The sequence below is a fragment of the Tiliqua scincoides genome, chromosome 7 (assembly GCF_035046505.1).
Source record: "Tiliqua scincoides isolate rTilSci1 chromosome 7, rTilSci1.hap2, whole genome shotgun sequence".
NCBI lineage: Eukaryota > Metazoa > Chordata > Lepidosauria > Squamata > Scincidae > Tiliqua > Tiliqua scincoides.
In genome coordinates, this window is record NC_089827.1 from 25,295,069 (window position 1) to 25,318,930 (window position 23,862).

The 23,862-nt window shown below is 43.8% G+C and overlaps 2 protein-coding genes across 2 annotated transcripts in view; one reads left to right on the top strand and one right to left on the bottom strand.

Annotated features, from left to right (window-relative positions):
• Window positions 1-23,862, bottom strand: part of FBXL13 (F-box and leucine rich repeat protein 13) — an 88,570-nt gene that overhangs the window by 49,064 nt on the left and 15,644 nt on the right. Inside the window, exons 6-9 of the mRNA XM_066633534.1 lie at window positions 22,367-22,476; window positions 21,888-22,088; window positions 15,867-15,962; window positions 13,514-13,649 (exon numbers count right to left, since the gene is read on the bottom strand). Coding sequence (XP_066489631.1) covers window positions 13,514-13,649; window positions 15,867-15,962; window positions 21,888-22,088; window positions 22,367-22,476 — 543 coding nt within the window. The remainder of the gene's footprint in view (window positions 1-13,513; window positions 13,650-15,866; window positions 15,963-21,887; window positions 22,089-22,366; window positions 22,477-23,862) is intronic.
• Window positions 125-7,781, top strand: LRRC17 (leucine rich repeat containing 17). The gene is made up of 3 exons (XM_066634537.1): window positions 125-890; window positions 5,868-6,023; window positions 7,378-7,781. Exons 1-3 carry the CDS (start codon window positions 125-127, stop codon window positions 7,779-7,781), a joined length of 1,326 nt encoding a protein of 441 aa, XP_066490634.1.

Genomic DNA, 23,862 nt, shown 5'->3' on the forward strand with positions numbered 1-23,862 from the left:
TACCCCAGCTGTGCCCCCCTGATTCAGAACCACACTAGTTTAAGAGTTCCAACTCAGATTTCAAAAGAATACTGTGACTGTTCCAGCTGTCCTACAAAGTAATTGGGGCCAGCTGGATGTCAGGATGCAAGTGGTTACAATTATAATACTACTTTTCTTTTGTAAAGCAGCTGACCTTAGGAAGACAAGAAATGGCAGCTCAAGAAACAAAGCAAATAATGGAAAGGCAAATGGTTTAAGAAGAGCATCCAGCACTGCCAAGCGCTATGCCCCTGGCCTCCCATGTGACATATATACCTATCTTCATGACAAATACTTAGATTGTCAAGAGAGAAAACTGACATTTGTACTGCCTGATTGGCCTGAAGATTTAAAGCACATGCTTTTAGCAAGAAACAGGATTCGAAAGCTGAAGAACAGCATGTTTTCAAAGTACAGTAAATTAAAAAGCCTAGATTTGCAGCAGAATGAGATATCAAAAATTGAGGCTGAAGCTTTTTTCGGCTTAAACAAACTAACTACACTCTTACTCCAGCACAATCAAATTAAAATCTTGACTGAGGAGGTATTTATTTACATGCCTCTTTTAAATTACTTACGCCTGTACGATAATCCTTGGCACTGCAACTGTCAGATGGAAACGCTTATTACAATGCTGCAGCTTCCAAGAAACAGGAACCTGGGAAATTATGCTAAATGTATACATCCCACAGAACACAAAGGTCAAAAGCTCAAGCAGATAAATGCAGAAGCGTTATGCAGTGAAGAGGAAAGACGGGATCCCCAGAGACCAGCAGTACCAAAACCTGAAGCCACCAGACCTGAATTTGATTCTTCTCTCTGCCACATTTATCTGTTTCCTGTGCAAACACTGGACTGCAGAAGAAAAGGTTTGTACAATTTGATTCTCATTTTATGCATGTTGACTTTTTAGCTTTTAATTATCCTTTTTAATTATCCTCCTAATTAAAATTAGCTTTTAATTATCCCGAAGTTGTAATTACAGTTCTTTCTAAGTATGAGAAGGGTGAGATATATATATATATATATATATATATATATATATATATAAATTTTTAGATTGTTTTAGTGGCTATCTAAGTCCAACTGTAACATTTCACTGCATACCAGCCATGGACTGTAACAGTGAATAACTGGAAACATGTGCTTCTTTACTGTGGAAAATAGAACACTGGACAATGGGTCTTTAGTCTGAACCAACAAGGTTCTAAAGCTGCTTTGAATGCCCACTTGGGAGATAATGCAGGATATAAATAAATAACTTGTGCCATTCTGATTATCACATGACAAAAAGTGTGCAAATGTGCCATAAGTGTGCTAGGGATGAGATGTTTTAGAATGAAATAATATACCTACAGACCAAAGAATACAGCTATAACCTAATTTTCCACAAATTTTTTACCTCAAAGTCAAAGATTGTTTATTGTATTAGCTAATAGCCATCACAATAAGATAAAACATGTAAATCCAAAAATACATCAAAGATACAAACAATGATAAAATTAGGTCAAAATCAAGGCACCTACACCCATCATATTAAGGAATCTCCTTTACAATCTACCGCTATTTCTCCCAGGTAGTTGGAATTTTTTACCTACAGTTTTATCTCAAAGCAATGACAAGGGCCCTTTAAATTAAAGGGAAAATGTCCTTTAACAATAGCCTCATTAATGCAAGAGAGGGCAGCTGGCTGACAATCCATCAATCATTCTCTCTGCAGGCACTTAGGCACTTGCTTCACTCCAGGACAAGTGACCCCTCCCTTCCCTCTGAGCACATGAAAGAAAGATAATCACTTTGCATTCCTTCCCAGCACTAAGCTCTGGGTGAAGAGAAGGGTTGGGTCCCTGGCTCAGAGTGAAGCCTTTTTAAGCACCTGGAAAGAGGCTGATTGATGGATTGTCTGCCTAATGACTCTGTCTTACATCACAAAGGTCAGCAAGGTTGTTTTTAAATTGCCTAGCAAAGGGACACTTTTAAAAATGGATTTGCTTTGTGATTTTTTACCATCCATGTGAGTTCTGGGAATGGAAACACCCCCCCCCCCCTGTGAATAACAACCCAGATGCCTTATAGCCCAATCCTACCCCTGGTGCCTCCATCGGGTGAAGCAGCACCAAAATGGCTACTTCAGCAGCACTGCTGGGGCTGCCAAAGGCTTCCTCAAGGGAAAGGGATTTTTGTCCCCTTCCACTGAATAAGGGAGCAGGGTCTGCAATGGGTCTCCTCCATTCTGCACCAGCTATTTTGCTGACACGGATTAGAAAACCTCAGTGTCAGCCCAACATAGAATATAGGATCCGGCGGAGCAGGAATCCACCCACCTCCTGCCTGGTTAAGGATTGCACCCTCATTTATATTTAAGAATGACTTTCATCACAAATACTCTCAAAGCAGTTCACAGTTTTACAATTTAGAAGAATCATAAAAACATGAAAAATAAAACTTGTTAAGTGTAGATAAAGTGTTAATATAGCTGCTTCATAGGCTAATTCCCAAAGCCTTGGCAGGAGTATTTATCTGAAAGGAAGCAGATAGGTATTTATCTGATCTGAAAGGAAGCAGAAATATTTCTCTGAAAGGAAGCAGATGTGGACCTTCTGAGGTCCCTGAAAAGCTACCACAGAAAATACCCTGTCCCTAAGGTGATAGTCTTGCATCCAAGAGGGGAAAAAAAAGATGGTATCTGGACCAGGGCTTCATTGGTTGATCCTGAACCTTAGGAATGGAAAAATATAAGAGGGAGGGCACTCTGAAATATTAAGGACCGTTTAGGTTTGGAATTTGTTGGAACCATGGGAGGATACAATGCATTCTAGCACAGACTTCACAGACAGAGGGCCAAATGAGCTGTGACTACAACAGAAATGTTTCTATTAATACATCCTCTCTGATAAAGAAGACTTGGGTAGACTGTCTCACTTTAACAATAAAAGGACCATGTGGGAAAGGGTTCTGAAGCTCATGCATTATCTTCACCCAGTTCATTGTTCCAGTTGGTTTTCTCTGTTTTAGCTCACCTTCAGTATTGCAGCCAGGAGGAAAGTGGTTTACAGAAACTGTATGTAGGAAGACAACATGCAGGAGGGGAAGGGTTCTCCAGCATCCTCCATTTGCTGTTAAGGGCCGGACTGCAAACTATGACAAATGTGCACTGTGGCTTTTTAACATTTTTATGTATGTGAATAACATACTGAAGGGAAAAAGAAATGGGGTGAAAATGTAGTAAAATGTAGGAGATCGTGGGTCTTTGCTCCCACCTTACTTTCCATCCCAAATGCATGCCCTCCCATGTACTATTTTTAATTTTTTTTTTTTAATGCCTTCTTGGGTCCCCTCTGGGGGAGAAACGTGGGGTAGAAATACGATAGATTGGTAGATAAAAACTCCTTCCATTGAAAGTCAATGAAAGGTGGGATTTTTCTAGCCAATAGCACCCTTTTAGCAAAGAGCTAAGCCCTCTTACTCCTCACAGTTTCATCTCATTTTAGGCCCCTTCAACACACTAGTTACATAAAATAAAAAAACAAAAAGACTGTTACATTCTTGTCATAATGGAACTGCTTGCTTTATGTGGACACTGAATGATGGCTAAACTACATCACCTGTAGTTTAGCTCTGGAAGGCAATATATAACTGAAGCCAGAAATTACATTATTCCTGATACTAAGGAAATGAGGATTACTCATGCGTCTGCATTCTCATTAGTATGGTAAGATACCCATTTTTAAAAAATGCAAGTGGACCCCTGTAATTCGAATGTAAAAGAAAGTAATGAGAAAATGATAATGCACAATTTGTTTTTAGCTTTGTTGATATTTGCCTTGTTATGGCCTAATCCTATCTGAGCCTTATGCAGATGAAATGCAAGTTCCATCAGTGCAAGGCCTGAGCCACTAGAATGGCAGCTGCAGCAACAGCATGTGGGCCAGGGCTGCCAGTGCAAATGCCTGGCAGCCCCAAACATACCCCAACTGCTGTAACAGTTAAGTTGGCAGTGGCAGCAGGGTGGGGGTGGGGTTTCTGGACGAGGATCATGGTGAGGATTGGGACATACTCGGGGTGCATCAAGGGCAGGCTAGGGTGGAGATCAGCAGCAGTCAGCAATATCTTATGCCCCCACCCTGGCCTTGACACACACCCCTAGATACACTTGGATGTATGCCAGGCAAAGAGCCCAGGATAGGACTGGGTTGTTAACCTGTTTTTATGTCCTATTGAGAAATAAACATCCACCCACTAACCTGCCAGAGCAACCCAGACTACAGCATGTCACACTTAATGGGTTTAGTCTGCAGGTAACTTGTATTATTTGCAGACTAAACAGTTTAAGATGAGTCAAGAAAGTGAGCCAAACCATAATGTGCAAAGGACAGCAATTTCCCCACTATTTTTTATTTCAATTTTATTCTGCCCTTCCTTTAAGAAGTTCAGAGCAGATGCCATGAATAGTCAATTACTGATCAGACAACCAATTGTGAGACCCTTTGTATAAGACCAGTCAGTAAGTAAAACTTCATCCATTAAAAACAACAAAACCTTGTTTCAATATATAAAAACCTACAAATACAAATCTACACTTCTTTAATATTTTTTAAGAACTTCAACAAATTAGGGCAAAATTCTGACAGGTAGTTTACAGCACTTTTGTGCCACTCTGCACTGGCCTTCCTGCCCTGCTGCAGGCCCCGGGGATGAGGTGAGTTGTGTTGACCAAGCTTGGCCAACACAGGGGTGGGGGGGGCAAGAGAAGGGCAGGGAGGAGTTTTGGGTTGGGAGAGGCGGCCGGCAGGCATTCCCACGGGCGGGCAACAAGCAGAAGATGGGGTCAGGATCCAGCAGTTATGCCGGATCCAAGCCCCGTTTCCGGGCGGCACAGAGCAGTCCCTGGCTACTCCATTCTGCTCGGATCTGCACCATCAGGTGGCACAGATTAAAGTAGACCCATTGGGTCTGCTGCAGTGCAAGACAGGATGAGGGGAAAGGTTTCCCCTTGCCTTGGGCTCCTCCACTTTTGGCCCCAAACTTGTGCTGGATGCAGCGCCTGTTTCCAGTGCAAGTTAGGATTGCAACCCGACCATGGTGGTCCATACTCTAGTGACTTCTAGATTGAATTACTGTAATGCATTCTATGTGGGACTGCCTTCCAAGAAGGTTCAGAAGCTACAATTAGTACAGAATGCGGCAGCCAGGGTAGTTACTGGAGCTAGGCGATTTAATTCTGTCGGACCACTGTTTCAGCAACTACACTGGCTGCCCATTCATTTCCGGGCCCAATTCAAGCTATTGGTATTGACCTTTGAAGCCCTTCATGGTTTGGGGAGAGGTTATCTGAGGGACCACCTTCTCCCATATATTCTGGTCTGTCCTTTTAGGTCACCTGAGGAGGCTTTCCTGCAAATGCTGCCTTTCTCCCAAGTAAGGCATGAGGGCATGACGGTATGGGGGCAAGCCATCTCAGTGGTGGTGCCACAATTATGGAACTCCCTGCTGGAGGAATTAAGATCGATCCCCTCTCTCATGGTGTTGCAGCGAAGGCTCAAAACATTTTTGTTCTGTGTGGTATTTGGGTGATGGGTTGTCTGCCTCCTATGCCTCTGTAGCAGGTCCCAAAGCGTTAATAGTTTTGCCATTCTCCAAATGGTTTTATTTATCTTTTTTCTGATTTTATTTGTTTTTATAAATTGTATATTTTACTATAAATTGTAAGCTACCTTGGGCATCTGCTCTGGCAGAGGAAAGGCAGGATAAAGATTTTTAAACAAACAAACATGTGTGGGGTATTGGTTGGGATGGTTTATAGTTTCTATAATATATACATTTCTTTTTTCTTTCACCTCCTCAAGACTTAAAGAAAGTTCCTGGTAATATTCCTCCAGATGTAGTTAAACTTGATCTTTCTAACAATAAAATCAAGCAGCTACAATCCAAGGAGTTTGAAGACATAACTGAACTGAAGGTATTAAATCTGAGCAGTAATGGAATAGTTCACATAGATCCAGGTGAGCAAATGTTATCATTATAAAAGCCATAGTAGCAGAATTCTAGTATGTTTTCATATCACAAATAGCTTCTCATTATGCAAAATGTGGTTCATGTTCCCCAAGTTCCAAATTATGATTTTCAAAAATCCATGAAATAGTCATACATGCAAACTGCATTCATCACTGTACACTGTGTAGGTCAGCCTTGACCTAAACAAAAGCATAAACAGATCAGTGTCTCTAGTTCATTTTGAGTCTGGTACCATTGACACAGAATGGTGAACAAAATAATCCAATTTGCAATGGGTTATTTACTGTAGGAATCACCGTGACTTTAGAGATACCAGGTATGCAAAATTACTTATAACAACAAGGAACCAAAGATTCATGATTAATCTGACACACCAGCATTTGCATTTTTCAGACATCAGTTACTCACACCAATGCTGCTACTTATATAACTTTTGAAAGTGGAGAGAGTTTCAGGAAGAGTTTGTGATATGCCATAGGGATTCTGCTTGAAGAAAAGAAGATGGACATCATAGTGGGCATGGGCAAGTCCTTCAACTACATAAACTAGCTCTTTGGAACCCCACCACTGTGTCTGGAATCAGGGTGGCGATTCTTTAACATGGATATTTGATATATAGGCAACGTATTTTCATGCCATTTTTCCATATATCCTCATATTTTTGTGTCAAAGTAAAGGCTAAAGATTTGATTAAAAGTGTTACAGTTTTCTAATTCAAAACAAACAAACAAACCCAGTGCATTTAAGCCAGTATGTCATTATACTAAGCGCTCAATCCTATTAAGCCACTGTGCTGCCAGAATGCATGTTCCACCAGCACAGTGCAATTTACAGCAAATGCAACCAGTCATTTTGCGTAGCCTGGCCACTGCCACAAGTGGAGAGCAGCTGTGCACCAGCAGCATCCTAAGAAGCCCCAGTAACTCTGTGGGAGGGAGGGGTAGGTAGTGGGAAGGAGCAATAAGGATGGGGAGGAATGGGGAAGAAACTAGAGTGGGGGAGGGGTCCAAGCCTGGATAGGGGCAGTGCTGACAGCAGCAGTTCTGCCTTTATCCTTTCCTTCTACCCGACCTTGATCCACCTACCAGGTCCACTCAGACTTCCACCTGCTCTTGGCACAGGTCTGAGTAGACTGCGCCAGGCAGCAAAGGCTCACGCTGGACCTTGAGGAGGTTTTCATGCCTCAAAACCCCTCCATGAGATGCAGCATGTGCCACTTTGGTGTGGCTGCATCGATGCTAACACAGTTGCACTAGATTGGGCTGCTCTTGATATAAGCAGGAGAAAAAGATACATAGTTTATTCAACATTCCAAATATTTATTTATTTTTCTTTTAATAGCTGCTTTTGCAGGACTCATCAATTTGGAAGAATTAGATTTATCAAACAACTCCCTACAAAGTTTTGAGTATGGAGTACTAGAAGACTTGTACTTTTTGAAAATATTGTGGCTTAGAGCAAACCCTTGGAGATGTGACTACAACATTCATTATCTTTTCTACTGGTTGAAGCACCACTACAGTGTTCACTACAATGGCTTAGAATGTCACAAACCTGAGGAGTACAAAGGCTGGCTAGTTGGAAAATATGTCAGAAGCTATTACGAAGAGTGCCCCAAAGACAAGCTCTCCGTTTACCCAGAAGTATTTGAACAGGACACAGAAGATGAAGAATGGGAAAGGCACAAAGAACACACAGTTCAAACCACAAAGAAACATGGAGTAATTGTTACTGTAATAGGTTAATTTGTTTATTGCTATATTCAACCCTTGATTTTTTTTTTAAATTAAGGGGTGTATAATAACTATTTTTATTAATTGTGATGTTTGTTCATAAAGGAATATCTGCCTGAAATATTTTTTCATTACTAATCACAAAATGGCATTAATTTTTTCTTCACAAACCTACTATTTTTAATCTATCTGGGGACACTTTTGTCATGTTTGATAATTGCTTGTACAATTTTCATAAAAAAAAGTATGATATATTGCAGTTATCCTATACTTACTTAGAAGCTAGAATCCTGCTAAAAGCTAAAATCCTTTAAGAATTGGGCTAAAGCCTCCTATAGGAACACTGGTCTGGAAAATTATTTCCTTTTTTTTTCTTGGTTAAACATTATTTCTGTTTACAGCTCCTGTGATCTTTTTGTACTGGAATTACAGGTTATTAATATTTCTTACTTTTTAAGCAGATTCACTGAATGATAACAAATCATTACCATTCAACATAAGAAACATTTCATTGACTTGATAGCTAAAAGTAAGTTTATTAATAATAGTACAGGTATAACCTAATTATCCACGGATTTTTTTTTACCTACAGTTCTATCTCAAAGTGATGAGAAGGGCACTTTAAATTAAAGGAAAAATGTCCTTTAACAATAGCCTCATTAATGCAAGAGAGGGCAGCTGGCTGACAATCCATCAATCATTCTCTCTGCAGGCACTTAGGCACTTGCTTCACTCCAGGACAAGCTACCCCTCCCTTCCCTCTGAGCACATGAAAGAAAGATAATCACTTTGCATTCCTTCCCAGCACTGAGCTCTGGGTGAAGAGAAGGGTTGGCTCTGGGTGAAGAGAAGGGTTGGGTTGCTGGCTCAGTGAAGCCTTTTTAAGCACCTGGAAAGAGGCTGATTGTTGGATTGTCCACCTAATGACTCTGACTTACATCACAAAGGTCAGCAAGGCTTTTTAAAAATTGCCTAGCAAAGGGACACTTTTAAAAATGGATTTGCTTTAATGTGATTTTTACCATCCATGTGAGTTCTGGGACCCCCCCCCCCCCCCCCCGGTGAATAACAAGACTCAACCTGTACATTTTGTACCTTACCCGGATGCCTTATAGCCCAGTCCATACCCTGGTGACTCCGTCGGGTGCAGCAGTGCCAAAATGGCTCGGAATGAAGCCTTTCTAAATACCTGGAGACCGATTGATGGATTGTCTGCCTAATGACTCTGTCTTACTTCTCAAAGGTCAGCAAGTCTACTTTTAAATTGTCTATCAAAGGAACACTGCTTTTAAATGGATTTGCTTTAACGTGATTTTTACCATCCATGTGAGTTCTGGGAATGGAACCTCCCACGAATCATGAGGCTCAGTCTCTACTTCCATGGGCTTAGTCAACCCAGACCGATGGGGTGGGGGTAACTGCAGCTGGTTTAGCATTCAATGTGGTAGGATTTCCCTCCCTCCATAGTGGGGGGGGGGAGGGTTGGAGCCTATCTCATGTTGCTCCATCTCTGGATGGCCTCATCCATCCTCTGGGTGGAGAAGGGGCTTGCAGGAGCTTACAGCACCCATATCTGCTTCCCCTAAGAAGGGTTGGCCTTCCAGCCTTCCATATCCTAACCCTCAGTTATATCTCCAGTCACGTCTTCATCCTTGCATTTGGGTACCAGGGCCAACCTGGCTCATTGCTTCTTCTCCTGCATTTGCCCCTTCTTCCTCCTTACCCAGCCCTCCCCATCAGGTACACAGGTTAGCTGTCATGGTTGTCATCTTCCCACCCCCGAGGTAAGTAGCTTACATCCTTCTCAGGGCCTGTTGGCACCACCCCTCCACACTGGCCAGGCTTTATGTGCTTAGCCACTAGGCAACATGCATAAGCTAGATGCTTGCACAAGAGCTGGGTGGGTCTGCCTCGCCAAGTTAGGGTTCATTGACCATGGGTTGACTGGCCACAGATTTGTTTCAGTGGCTCATTCTGAGTTGACTTCGACACCTGCTGCTGAAGCTGGCTTGTAGTTAAGCCGAGTGCCGCCTGTGTAGTCACCCCAGCTCGGATGGGGCTGTTTCACCCTCCCTAATCTGTTGCCACTGATCCTGGTTATCTGAACCAGATAACTACATTACATTCCTATTAAACAAATAAGAATACGAGACAGTGAAACGTCCAAAAATTATGTCTTAGCCTAGTATTTCCCAAACTGTGGGTGGCAGCCCACCACAATGTAGGTCACAACCTGATCGATGATGGTTCATGAAACTGACAAGGAAAATTTGTTGAGCTCCATGGAACATCACATGCACATGTTTCCTCACGAGTAGGCAAATGTGCCACGTCGAAGGGCAGGCCAAGAAAAATGTAACACCACCAGAATGGTCCTGGTCCAATGAATGTGGAGCTCAAGAAAAACTCAAGAAGGCCCCCCTCACTATAGTAGAGGCTTGAACAGCTGATAAAGTGAAACTAATTTTAGTGTCATAAAGCTAGGTAGGTTCCCATAGAATGTTGTTTTAAAGTGTGGGTCCCAGTACTAAAGTGTTTGGGAACCACTGTCTTCACTTACGTTGTAGTAAGAGAAACTTTAGTTTACAAGCCTCCTGATTTTTAAAACTCCAGTTGATATTTCTTGAAATGCATGGCACAGTAAGCAATAACACAATACACACAGTCAGGAAGGACCTGCATTTATGTGTTGGCCAGGTTGGGCATATAGCCAACCCTTGAAAATCCAGTATTCACATTTGTGTAGCGGGCAGTGGCACTGTGAGGCTCTTGGCTGAAAAAATATACTACTGCGGCTTTATTCTTTCCACCCCATTGGTGAATGATCTTCCATCCAGATCCTGTGCAGTGGTGTTCCGGGGGGGGGGGGCAAAAGCCCCAGGGCACCATGTGGAAAGGGCAGCAAAATCGCTCCCCCCACTCAATTTGTCATCCCCCCCCCCATCACCAGTGCCACCAACTGCCTCCTCCACTTTTAAAAATAGCAGAGGAGGATGGGTGACCTTTGGAGCTTGGGGGTCCACCTGGACTTGCAGCTGCTCCTGGATTCCCAGGTGGCGGCTGTGGCTAGGGGGGCCTTCGCTCAGCTTCGGCTGGTGCGCCAGCTGCGGCCGTACTTGGATCGTGCAGACCTGGCCACGGTGATCCATGCCTCTGTGACATCGAGATTAGATTACTGTAACGCGCTCTATGTGGGGCTGCCCTTGAAGACGGTTCGGAAACTGCAACTAGTGCAGAATGCGGCGGCCCGTGTGGTTACTGGAGGTAGGCGGTTCGACTCTGTCAGTCCGCTTCACCAGCGGCTGCATTGGCTGCCCATTCGTTTCTGGGCCCAATTCAAGGTGCTGGTATTGACCTTTAAAGCCCTATACTGCTCTGGACCAGGGTATCTTAGAGATCGCCTGCTCCCATACAATCCGGCTCGTCCTCTTAGGTCATCAGAGAAGGCCTTTTTACAAGTGCCGCCGCCTAGGGAGGTACGTGGGGCGGCTGCAAGAAATAGGGCCTTCTCAGTAGTGGCACCAACGCTATGGAACTCCCTTCCCCCTGACTTAAGAATGGCTCCCTCTCTTGAGACCTTTCGGCGAGGCCTGAAGACCCTTCTGTTTAAACAGGCCTTCTGAGTTCTCGGCCTTTTAACATCTTTTTAACATCTTTTAATATTTTTTACAGGCCTGATTCTTTTATGACTTGCTGCTGCTCTATGCTCTTTTTACCTATTTTTTACTCTGACTGCTGTTTTTTATGATGTGTTAATATGTTTTTATTTGTTTTTAAATTATGTTTTTAATATGTTGTAAGCCGCCTTGAGTCCCTTTGGGGAGAAAGGCGGGATAAAAAAATAAAATTATTATTATTATTATTATTATTATTATTATTATTATTATTATTATTATTATTATGAAAATGCACCACTCTGGTCCTCCTTTCGCTATTTTTTTAAAGTGGAGGAAAGAGGGTGGGCAGATGGGTGGCTCAAAAGGCTCAGAGAGTGGCTGCGATCGCGCAGCCACTCTTGAATATTTTCTGCTCCTCTCTGAATCCCTCCTTTTTTCCCCTTTTAAAGAAAAGGGGGAAGGAGGAGGCAGCAGTCCAGAGCATTGTGGAACTGCATTGAAAATGACTGCAAGGTCAAAATCACACTCAGTGTAGTTCAGGAATTGTGGTGACATCAGTCATTATGGCTTCATGGTGTTTACATCCAGGTGAGGGCGGGATGCATTTGTTTCTTCCCCCCCCCCCCCCCGTTCCTGGTAGCACTGTGGCCAGGACTTCCAGTGATCCTGAGTTGACATAATGAAGATAGAAATGGAAGTAACAACTGTGATAAAGATGGAAGAAGCAGCTCTTGCCGCCAAGGGAATCAGCAACACCATTCCTCCAATTCCTGCCCTGCTAATTGATGAAGGGCTGGATACATGGCAATGGCTTTTCTTCTTTCCACCTTCCTGTCAGTGCTGCTGAAGCTTTCCTTTCATTCACTAATTTCCCCATTAGTTAGTAAGAGGGATCAGTGGTGGCGGCTTTTCCTCATCTCTTCTCTGCCAAGAATCTACCACCACATGTTATCCCCAGCCCTATTCACCAGTGGAGAATCAGGAATAGGAGGAATGTTTATTTGAGAGTGGCAGCAGGAGGAGCTCCAGCTCCTTCACCCAACTTTCTCATTTGCTGATGGGGAAGGCGAAAGAAGTTGTCACCCATGCTCCTGCTGCTGCATTCCAAAGGAAGACTATCTCCCAAGGAACTCACATGCCAAGGTTTTCTACAGACGTTGAGCCAGCCTTGCAACCATGATATTGAGATAATTTATTTTGCTTCTTCCTTGTTATTCTCCACAAATTAGTTCTTAAACAAAACGACAGCAGATTAAAGGAGTACTTTTGAGATCACTCCAGTGATATCGCCAGCACAGGCACCACCCAGGATGGGTGTCACCCCCCCCCCCGGTGCCATGCAACACCCCCTGTACTTACCTGGATTGACACATGGCACCTGAACTTATTCAGCAGTGTGGTGGTGACATCACACACTCTAAGAAAGAGTGCTGGGGTTGTTGAAATATGCAGAAATTGGGAGAAAGGTTTTTGTCTGGAGACTTAAGATTAATGTATGCCACCTTACATATTTATAAGCTTAGACTGTAATATTCTACACACTTAGCTGGAATTAGGTTCCATTAAACTCAAGGGGATTTCAAAAGTTCTGAGTAGAAATGTGCAGGATTTCACTGTAGCTGTACCTTTTTTTTGGATCAAAACAGAGAAGTCACAAAAAGGTGGACCCAGAAACAACAAGAAAAATGAGAGCATTAAAAGAAAGCAGAAATGCCATAAAACAAAATACTTACCAACAGTATTGCAGTAAGAACTGTTCAGGCTTATTGGCCATGGCTATGAAGATTTTCATTTCCTAATATTTTGCCCATAACTATGGTGGAAATTTTCAAAGGACTAGAGGTGAGAACCACAGACTGTCTCACCCCAGAGCAACTGACAATAACTGTCCATTGATCTAGATTACTGCGTGTTCTTTAAAGTTCTGCACACTTTCTTTCCACAACCCAGTTCTTTTCTAATTATTATCAGTAGCTCTCAAGGGAGATGAATGGTCTGTGGTCCTTTGAAAATGCCCACCATAGCTATGGGCAAAACGTTTGGAAATTAAAATCTTCATAGAACATGGCCAATAAGCCCGAACAGTTCTTACTTCAACACTAATAGTACTTTAGATTATATACTTACCAATACTTTTAAAAGTTAGCCATTGAAGAGTAGCACAACCACGAAGATTCAAATTTACCACATTAGTGTGCCACTTCAACAAAATTCTTTCTGCTACACTATCTCTCACTTTGTCTTTTACTGCAGAAAAATTAATCTAAAAAAAGAAAAAAGTACAGAAAGGACCGAAATGATTTGTATGCATTACATATTTTAGAGACTTGTTAAATCTAAGGGTGAAATCAGAAATAGGCCTAATTGTTCAAAATGGTTTAATGGGGGATTAGTTTTATATACAAATAGTGCAAGGATGGATGCAAAATGTGATAAAAGTACAGTGAGGGTAGGGGGGATTTAGTACTTTACCCCACCTTAGTTTTGATCCCAATCATGGTCCCTCTCATACGCTTTTTTAATGGGATTCCATTTTGGATTCAATCAGGATCAAAAGTGCAGCATGGGCAAGTAATAAAATTCTTTTCAAGGAATTTTGAAATTTTAAATTTTGAAATGTCCCCAGTTCGTCATGTTTCATAAGGTCCCCTAAATACTATTTGAAATGAAACGAACTGGTTGGTCCTTTTAATCCATGGGGTCTGGGAGGCTTTCTGAGGCCCAAAGAGGCATGCACAATTGCTTCATGCCTCAGAAAGCACCTGGAAGGTGTCAGAAAGACACTTTCAGTTTTTCTGCCCCAGAAAGCCTCTGGTCCAGTGGTCAGGTAAGCCCCAACCCACGGATTCACTTGTCCACAGAACAGAACCCCTTGGCTGTCAAGATTGGGCTGCAGTTTGTATTTATAAGATATGGCTAAAGGTGGGGCCTCCATATCCTGTATCCACAGATCTGGCTCAATGCAGGTTCCCTAGACACACATTGAGCCAGACTTGGGCACCATCAGGACCCTCTGAAGGGTCCAGTTGTGCTCCAGTTCCCTCTGGAGGGCTTTCTGAAGCCCACTGCCTGCTGCCTCTGTGGGCTTCAGAATGGTCCGTAGAGGTGAAAAAAAACCACTTCTGGTTTTCCAAAGGAAACCGGAAATGACATTTTTGTGCCTTTTAAGCAATTCTGAGGCCCCTTGAGAAACTGGAAGTGGCGTTTTTTCATCTCTACAGGTCATTCTGAAGTGCGCTGCCTCTGTGGGCTTCAGAAAGCCCTCCAGAGGGGACTGGAGTGCAGCCACGGTCCCCTTTGGAGGGCATAAGGGGCCAAAATCGCGGATTTGCTTATCTGCCATTTTCAGTATCTGGGGGGGGGGTCTGAGAATTGATCCCCCACTAATACAGAAGTTCCACCTGATTTAGGCTCAAACAAATGATCACTTCTTACAGGTAAATTGTACAAGAGAATTAAATGAATATAAATTGAAATATTGAGACTTACAAAGTGGTCAGGTGTCCTTACAGAGAACCAGTCTCCAAACTGGAGACTGCTGTGCACTGAAAAAAGCCTCTCCAGCCCAATTGGAGCCTACCATTCTGCCGGGGAGCCTGCTATCTTAATTCCTGATCTCCCCCAATGTTTGCACCACCCAACAACGACTGCCCAGAAGTCTGGGTGCAGACTGGCTGCTGCGGCGGCAGAATGCAGAAGTGGCTGGCTGGCTCAAACTTTGGTGGAGATCAGGAACGAAGATAACAGGCTCCCATGCAGAATGGTAACTTATGTTCACTCAGGGGAAGGGTTAGCACGGTGCTGTATCCAGCTTGCAGGTTATAGATTGGAGCGCCCTGTTATACAGAAAGGAAACTCCCTAATGGAAGAGCAGAAATTACATACTTTGTGTGCTTAAGAGTGCAATCCTATCTTGCGCTGGAACAGGCAAGCCAAGAGGCTTGCGCTGTATCCAGCGCAGGATAGGGGTCCAAAGTGGCTCAGCCAGAGGTAAGGGGAAACATTTCCCCTTACCTCTGTGTAAGGCACCCTGGTCCCTATGGATCTGAAGTGACATGAGTCCAAGGAGAGCAGAGCAGCTTGAAGTTGCTCTGAACTCTCCAGGAATGGGGTTGGAATTCAGCATAACTGCCAGATACCAACCCCACATCCTGCTCCCCACCTGCCCACCCCTGGGGCCACCATGTCTAGTTTCATAGATATGGCATAGCCTCTTTAATGAATGGTTCAAGTAGGTTCCTCATGAGGAAGCCATGACATAGGCTTCCTCACGAAGAAGATGCTTGAACCATTTACTAAAGAAACTATGCCATATCTTTGAAACTAGATGTGATCGGGCAAACCTGATGTTGTTTTTTGAAAGCACCCCAAATACGCACAGGAATATGTCTAACTTTTAAGACAGCAAAATGTGTGTTGGCCTGTGTTATTATTATTATTTTAACTAGTATTAATATTAGTTTCAAGCATCTCTACTTACATTACTCCATATTGAACCAATTCGTGTCACTGCATTCCAAGATCGACTAACTTGAGCACATCTTCCTAAGTCAACTAAATTTAAATGAAGGAAGATCTGCATATGAAACACAGAAATGTATTAAGATATAAAATACTACTGAAGTAGTAAACAGCAGAATGTATTCCTAAGACATTCAACATCTTCAGTAAAAACATAAGAACATAAGAACATAAGAACAGCCCCACTGGATCAGGCTATAGGCCCATCTAGTCCAGCTTCCTGTATCTCACAGCGGCCCACCAAATGCCCCAGGGAGCACACCAGATAACAAGAGACCTCATCCTGGTGCTCTCCCCTACATCTGGCATTCTGACTTAACCCATTCCTAAAATCAGGAGGTTGCGCATACACATCATCGTTTGTACTCCATAATGGATTTTTCCTCCAGAAACTCGTCCAATCCCCTTTTAAAGGCGTCTAGGCTAGACGCCAGCACCACATCCTGTGGCAAGGAGTTCCACAGACCGACCACGCGCTGAGTAAAGAAATATTTTCTTCTGTCTGTCCTAACCCGCCCAACACTCAATTTTAGTGGATGTCCCCTGGTTCTGGTATTATGTGAGAGTGTAAAGAGCATCTCCCTATCCACTCTGTCCACCCCCTGCATAATTTTGTATGTCTCAATCATGTCCCCCCTCAAGCGTCTCTTTTCTAGGCTGAAGAGGCCCAAACGCCGTAGCCTTTCCTCATAAGGAAGGTGCCCCAGCCCCGTAATCATCTTAGTTGCTCTCTTTTGCACCCTTTCCATTTCCACTATGTCTTTTTTGAGATGCGGCGACCAGAACTGGACACAATACTCCAGGTGTGGCCTTACCATAGATTTGTACAACGGCATTATAATATTAGCTGTTTTGTTCTCAATACCCTTCCTAATGATCCCAAGCATAGAATTGGCCTTCTTCACTGCCACCGCACATTGGGTCGACACTTTCATCGACCTGTCCACCACCACCCCAAGATCTCTCTCCTGATCTGTCACAGACAGCTCAGAACCCATCAGCCTATATCGAAAGTTTTGATTTTTTGCCCCAATGTGCATGACTTTACACTTACTGACATTGAAGCGCATCTGCCATTTTGCTGCCCATTCTGCCAGTCTGGAGAGATCCTTCTGGAGCTCCTCACAATCACTTCTGGTCTTTACCACTCGGAAAAGTTTGGTGTCGTCTGCAAACTTAGCCACTTCACTGCTCAACCCTGTCTCCAGGTCATTTATGAAGAGGTTGAAAAGCACCGGTCCCAGGACAGATCCTTGGGGCACACCGCTTTTCACCTCTCTCCATTGTGAAAATTGCCCATTGACACCCACTCTCTGCCTCCTGGCCTCCAACCAGTTCTCAATCCACGAGAGGACCTGTCCTCTAATTCCCTGACTGTGGAGTTTTTTCAGTAGCCTTTGGTGAGGGACCGTGTCAAACGCCTTCTGAAAGTCCAGATATATAATGTCCACGGGTTCTCCCGCATCCACATGCCTGTTGACCTTTTCAAAGAATTCTATAAGGTTCGTGAGGCAAGACTTACCCTTACAGAAGCCATGCTGACTCTCCCTCAGCAAGGCCTGTTCGTCTATGTGTTTTGAGATCCTATCTTTGATGAGGCATTCCACCATCTTACCCGGTATGGATGTTAGGCTGACCGGCCTATAGTTTCCCGGGTCCCCCCTCTTTCCCTTTTTAAAAACAGGCGTGACATTTGCTATCCTCCAATCTTCTGGTACCGTGGCCGTTTTGAGGGACAAGTTGCATACCTTAGTCAAGAGATCTGCAACTTCATTCTTCAATTCCTTAATAACCCTTGGGTGGATGCCATCAGGGCCCGGTGACTTATTGATCTTTAATTTATCAATGAGGTCTGAAACATCTTCTCTTTTAACCTCTATCTGACTTAACTCCTCGGTCAGGAGGGGCCGTTCGGGCAGCGGTATCTGCCCGAGGTCTTCTGCCGTGAAGACAGATGCAAAGAACTCATTTAATTTCTCTGCCATCTCTAAGTCTCCTTTTATCTCCCCTTTCCCTCCCTTACCATCCAGAGGGCCAACCGCTTCTCTGGCGGGTTTCCTGCTTCTAACATATTTGAAGAAGCTTTTATTATTCCCCTTAATGTTGCTGGCCATGCGTTCCTCATAGTCTCGCTTGGCCTCCCCTATCACCTTCTTACATTTCTTTTGCCACAGTTTATGTTCCTTTTTATTCTCTTCATTAGGGCAAGACTTCCATTTACGGAAGGAAGCTTCCTTGCCCTTCACAGCCTCTCTAACTTGGCTGGTTAGCCATGTGGGCACCGTCCTGGATTTAGTGGAACCCTTCTTTCTTTGCGGTATACACCTCTGCTGGGCCTCTATTACTGTTGTTTTAAGCAGCCTCCATGCACTCTGGAGAGATTGGACTTTTTTTACCCTCCCTTTCAACCTCCTTCTAACCAGCCTCCTCATTTGAGGGAAGTCCGCCCGTCGGAAGTCAAGGGTTTTTGTTAGAGATTTGCCTGGTATTCTTCCCCCAACGTGCATGTCAAAACGGATCGCAGCATGATCACTGTTCCCCAATGGCTCAGTAACGTTTACATCTCTAACCAGGTCCTGCGTACCACACAAAATTAAATCCAGAGTCACCTGTCCTCTGGTGGGCTCCGTGACTAGCTGATCTAAGCCACAGTCATTTAGCACGTCAAGAAATCCGGTTTCCTTATCGTGACCAGAACACAAATTGACCCAGTCAATATGAGGATAATTGAAGTCCCCCATGATTACAACCCTGTCCTTCCTTGTCACCTCCCTGATCTGTTTCCTCATTTCAAGGTCCCCATCAGATTTCTGGTCTGGAGGACGATAGCACGCCCCCAGTATTACATCGCTGCACAAGCCTGGTAATTTAACCCACAGAGATTCTACGGTGGAGTCGGACCCACCTTCAATCTCTACTTTGCTGGATTCTTTCCCTTCCTTAACATAAAGGGCCACCCCACCTCCAACACGCCCCTGCCTGTCCCTCCTGTAGAGTTTATAGCCCGGGATTGCGGTATCCCACTGATTCTCCGCATTCCACCAGGTTTCCGTTATGCCCACTATGTCAATATTTTCCCTTGTCACCAGACATTCCAGTTCTCCCACCTTTGCTCGTAGACTTCGGGCATTCGCATAAAAGCATTTATACACGGAATGCCCCAGGATGGGCTGCTTATTCGCTCCTTTGTCCCCGCATCCTCTCATTGTGCCAAACCGTCTATCACATCCCATCACCCTACCTTTCCCAATTTCTTCTCCTACCCTGCCTTTGTCTTGTTGTTCTCTAACCTCCCCATCCTCATCCCATAGGGATGAGGAGTCCCGAACCGGATGCCCCTCGGCTCCTGTCGGCCTTCCCCCAGGGATCAGTTTAAAAGCTGCTCTGCCACCTTTTTAATGTTATGCGCCAGCAGTCTGGTTCCATTCTGGTTCAAGTGGAGCCCGTCCCTCTTGTACAGGCCCCGCTTGTCCCAAAATGTTCCCCAGTGCCTAACGAATCTAAACCCCTCCTCCCTACACCACCGTCTCATCCACGCATTGAGACCCCTGATCTCTGCCTGCCTAGCTGGCCCTGCGCGTGGAACAGGTAGCACTTCAGAGAACGCTACCTTTGAGGTCCTGGCTTTCAGCTTCCTGCCTAAAAGCCTAAATTTGGCCTCCAGAACCTCCCAGCTACACTTGCCCACGTCGTTGGTGCCGACATGCACCACAGCCGCTACCTCTCCCCCAGCACTGTCTACTAGCCTGTCTAGACGGGAAGTGATGTCCGCAACCTTCGCACCAGGCAGGCAAGTCACCATGCGGTCCTCACATCCGTCGCAAACCCCCCTCTCTATGTTTCTAATAATCGAATCGCCCACTACAAGAAGCCCCCGACCCCCCTCCCACCGAGGAGTATCCTGAGTGCGCTCGGATACGGGCCCATCCCCTGGAGAAGGGATCCCCCCTAGGGGATTGTTTCCCTCCTCTCCAGGATGACGTCCTCCAGTCCCGAGACTTCCCACCCGGGCAGCCGATGAGCTGCACGCCTGAGGTTGGGACGAAGCCTGATCGTCCCCGGAAGTCTCCCCACGGTCCTCCTCTGGCTGCCTGCGCTTCTCCAGGTCGGCCACCAAGGCTTCAAGGGAGCGGACGCGTTCCCTGAGAGCCTGGAGCTCCTTGCACCGAGGACACACCCATGACTTATGCCCCAGAGGCATATAGTCATACATGTGGCACTTGATGCAGAACACTGGATATCCCCCACCCTGCTGCTGGCTGTCTGACTGCATAGCTTTTTTGTTGTTGTTGTTGTTGTTGTTTTATTTAGGGGTTCTTTTAAAAACCGTACACTGGATAGCAGCCCTTTTCTCTAGGGAAGAGGAAGGGCAGTGTCTGGGGCCCTGGCCTCCTCGCCCTGCTGCTGAACTCGCCCAGATGCTAAACTCTTGTGCCTTACCTGGCACTTAGTTCCCAGAGGCACTGGGTTCCCAGAGGCCACACGCGTCTGCAGAGAGCCTCACGCGATGGCCCGCCTAGCTTTATACTCCTGGCTGGCTCCTCCCCCCTCCTTCCTTCCTGATTGAAAGGGGGCTGGCCTTCCCAGGTGCGTTTACAAAAGCTCAGGAAGGCAAATGGCTGCTGATGGGCGTGACCTACTCTGCAGGCTCCTGAATGGACTGCTTGGATTAGCCTAATGGGGCTCTTAATGGGTTGGGAATTGGCCCTTCCTAGGTCCTTTCCCTCCTAGTTCTGTTCTCTTAGGCTGGACTGTTTTTGTAACCTCAAGCTAGTTTTTATTTGGGTTTGTTTAATTATTTATTGCTCTCTAGATCCTGTGTCCCAATTTACTGACCTGTTTAGGTTATGTTCTAACTTAGATTAGGTTTAACCTGGGTTAAGAATAGGTTTAATTTAAACAAGTAGAAAAACCTGCTTTCCACTTTATCCTCCTCCCTTCTTTCGATTAAGTGCTACCTTAGGTGCAGCTAACTTTCAACTTTGATTTAAATGATTTAAATTTAAAAAGAACTGCCATATTAGGCATAAGCAATTTAGGTATCATGAACATATATTTTCGATATCCCTTGGTAAAAAAAGCATAGCCTTGCCACCAAAATGATGCTTTTGAAACTTTACTTATGCTACATACTATTAATAGCCCAATCCTACCTAATCCTGTGGGGTATTTCAGGCTGCTGGAGGTCTCCTCAGGGTAAGGGGACATTTGTCCTCTTGCCCCAAAGTAAGCCCCAGCAGCCACAATGGTGTATATGTCTGCATTGATCCTTATAGGTGGATCAGGCCTAGGAAGTGGTTCAGGATCTAGTGCTAGCTATGGCCTTCAAAATCTTTTACAGCTTAAGACTAGAGCACTTGAGGGACCATCTCCTCCAATATATGCTAGCTTGAGACTTTTGGATAGGGTTCTACAACATATGTTGCCCCTGTCAGAAGTCAGGAGGTGGTGGTGAGAAGTAGGGCCTTCTCTTTGGTGGTACCACAGCTGTGGAACTCCCTCCCTAGCGATTTAAGAGTTGCCCCTTCCTTTGAGGTATTCCAGCAGGAAGTAAAAACATTTTTGTTTCAGCTGGCATTTTGGTTGTCAGTGAGTGGGTTCATATATACTATGAAGGAAGTTGCTTTCAGAATCCCTTACTAAACTTTCACTTTCCTCTGATTAACATTCACCACCAGAGCAAGCCCCACCATTAACTGAGAAACAAGCTAGCCAGCCAGATGGAGGCGTCCTCATCTTACAGATACTCATGCTTATTTCTTGTTTCCAAATCAGAGGGATTTTGTAGTGGGTAGAGCCCTAGCCTGTTCTCTCTGGCATCAACTGCTCTTGGCAGCAAAAGAACAGCAAGGAAACATAGCCAAACACTAAGGAGAACAAAAGAGGAAAAGAGCAAGGATAGGGATTACTTGTTTGGCAAAAAAACACAAAAACACAGATAGCCATTGCACAGCTACCAATTAAAGATTCATTTATCAACCTGGGCTACTGCTCTGTCTGGCAACCTTGTCAAATGATCCTTGCCAAATCTTTGGGTTATTGAAACTGAGCTGCGATCATCAAGAAGATGTTTCGTGGAATGACGTTTCTCAGACGGACGTCTTTCATGTGGTTCAACATGATGAACATGATGGTGTTCTTCAACTATTTCAGGTTCCTCAATCTCTGCTTTTTCTAAATGCTGCAAAACATACATATACTGTAAAACACAAAGATAATGTTTTCTTCATCCAAACTATGAACTGGTTTTGACCAGGAAATTCATTTATTTATTTAGCATATTTATATCCTGCTTTTTGACTGGCAACAGGCATTCAAGATAGCCAACAATAAGCAAAAATTACTATACAATAAGCATTAAAATAATCTTAAGGAATAGTGACTGATTAGCAGCTTTGGGGTGACATTGATGAAAAATGAGCAAGCACTGAACTGATTATAATACACTATATAACATACCTCAATATATTTTTTAGTCTTTTTTTTAAACTGAATCTCCTTTTTCCAAGCCTTTAAGACAATTTTTTGTAAAGTGCAATCAAAGACTTTTTCCATCTTTTTTGCCGCACCTGGAGAAAAATAATTTGATCACAAAAGCAAAAACCTTAACAATAAAAATTTCCATTCAGACCTCTAGGAGAAAAGGCTACACGTACATACACAAATAATTATGAATACTTCTTTTCAATAAAAAGTTCACAAAGTAGTTTATATAGTAAGAGGAATGAGATCATGATTCCTTCTCCCAGAGTGGCTCAAACTGGGGATAAACAAACACAAGGAAGACACCAGTAAACAGTCATTAGAAATGACCCTATGCTGGTGTGAAATAGGGACAGTTATTATCTGCCTGTGAAACAGAACCACCACTTTAAAGGTGCCAGATTAAATAAGATTAGGTAGATAGTTCAGAAAACTAGCACAAATGCAGGAAGGATCATCAAAAGCAAACAACACAAACATCATCCCTATTTAAAACTGTTGCCTTTAAAAACTGATTAAATTATCCAATTAGCTAAAGGGGTAAATTCTGCTCTTTGTTCTGATCAAGTTACAAGATATGCATATAACGTTTTTTTTAATGCCTATAAAATAGTTGCCTAGTGTTTCTGATTGAAGTGAGTTGGAATATCCAGATAAACTACGTCTGGAAAAAGAAAAGCACAAACTATAAATATCTGAATATTAGATAAAAAATAGAATGAATCATCTAACTAAAATGAGGCACAGAACAAACAAGAAGATGCTTAATTTGTTCTTGGGTTCATAAAACAACATTTAAGACTGCAGTCCTATACCTAGTTACCTGGGAATAGGTCCCATTGAACTCAATGGAGACTACTACTTAATAGTTGAGTTGCTGAGTTGTTGTAAACTTTATTGGCATATACATACATCAAAACAATATACATACATCAAAATTCAAAATTTATATAAGATCAGAAGATGTCCATAATCCATAAATGCATGTCACACACAGGAAAAATCCAATAGTCAATAGTGCCCCCATTAGCTGATCTCATACAGGGTTAAGCTTCTAGTCTCATTTCCCATGTACTTATGACTGTGGCAACAAAACAAGAGATGTTGATAAGAGTTTCTCCCTTCTCTACTGACAAAAGTGCTTGTAGCACATCTGCCTCTGCCCATCCCCGGAAGCGCGCTAGGATGGGCATAAGATGTTTCTGACACAGGGTCTTATGCAAGGGACAGAACAAAAGGATATGTTCAACTGACTCCACATGGTTCAGATCACAAAGACAGAGCCTTGTGGAAAGAGGTATCCCTTTAAACCGGCCCCATAGAAGGGCTGAAGGAAGGGCATTACATCTTGCCAGCATGAAGGTACTACTTAATAGCAGGGATGGGAACACAAATGAGGTGGCTCGAGTCCAAGTCACAAAAACATGTTTTTTGCTGACTCATGTACACTTGAGTCACATGTGTGAATGAGT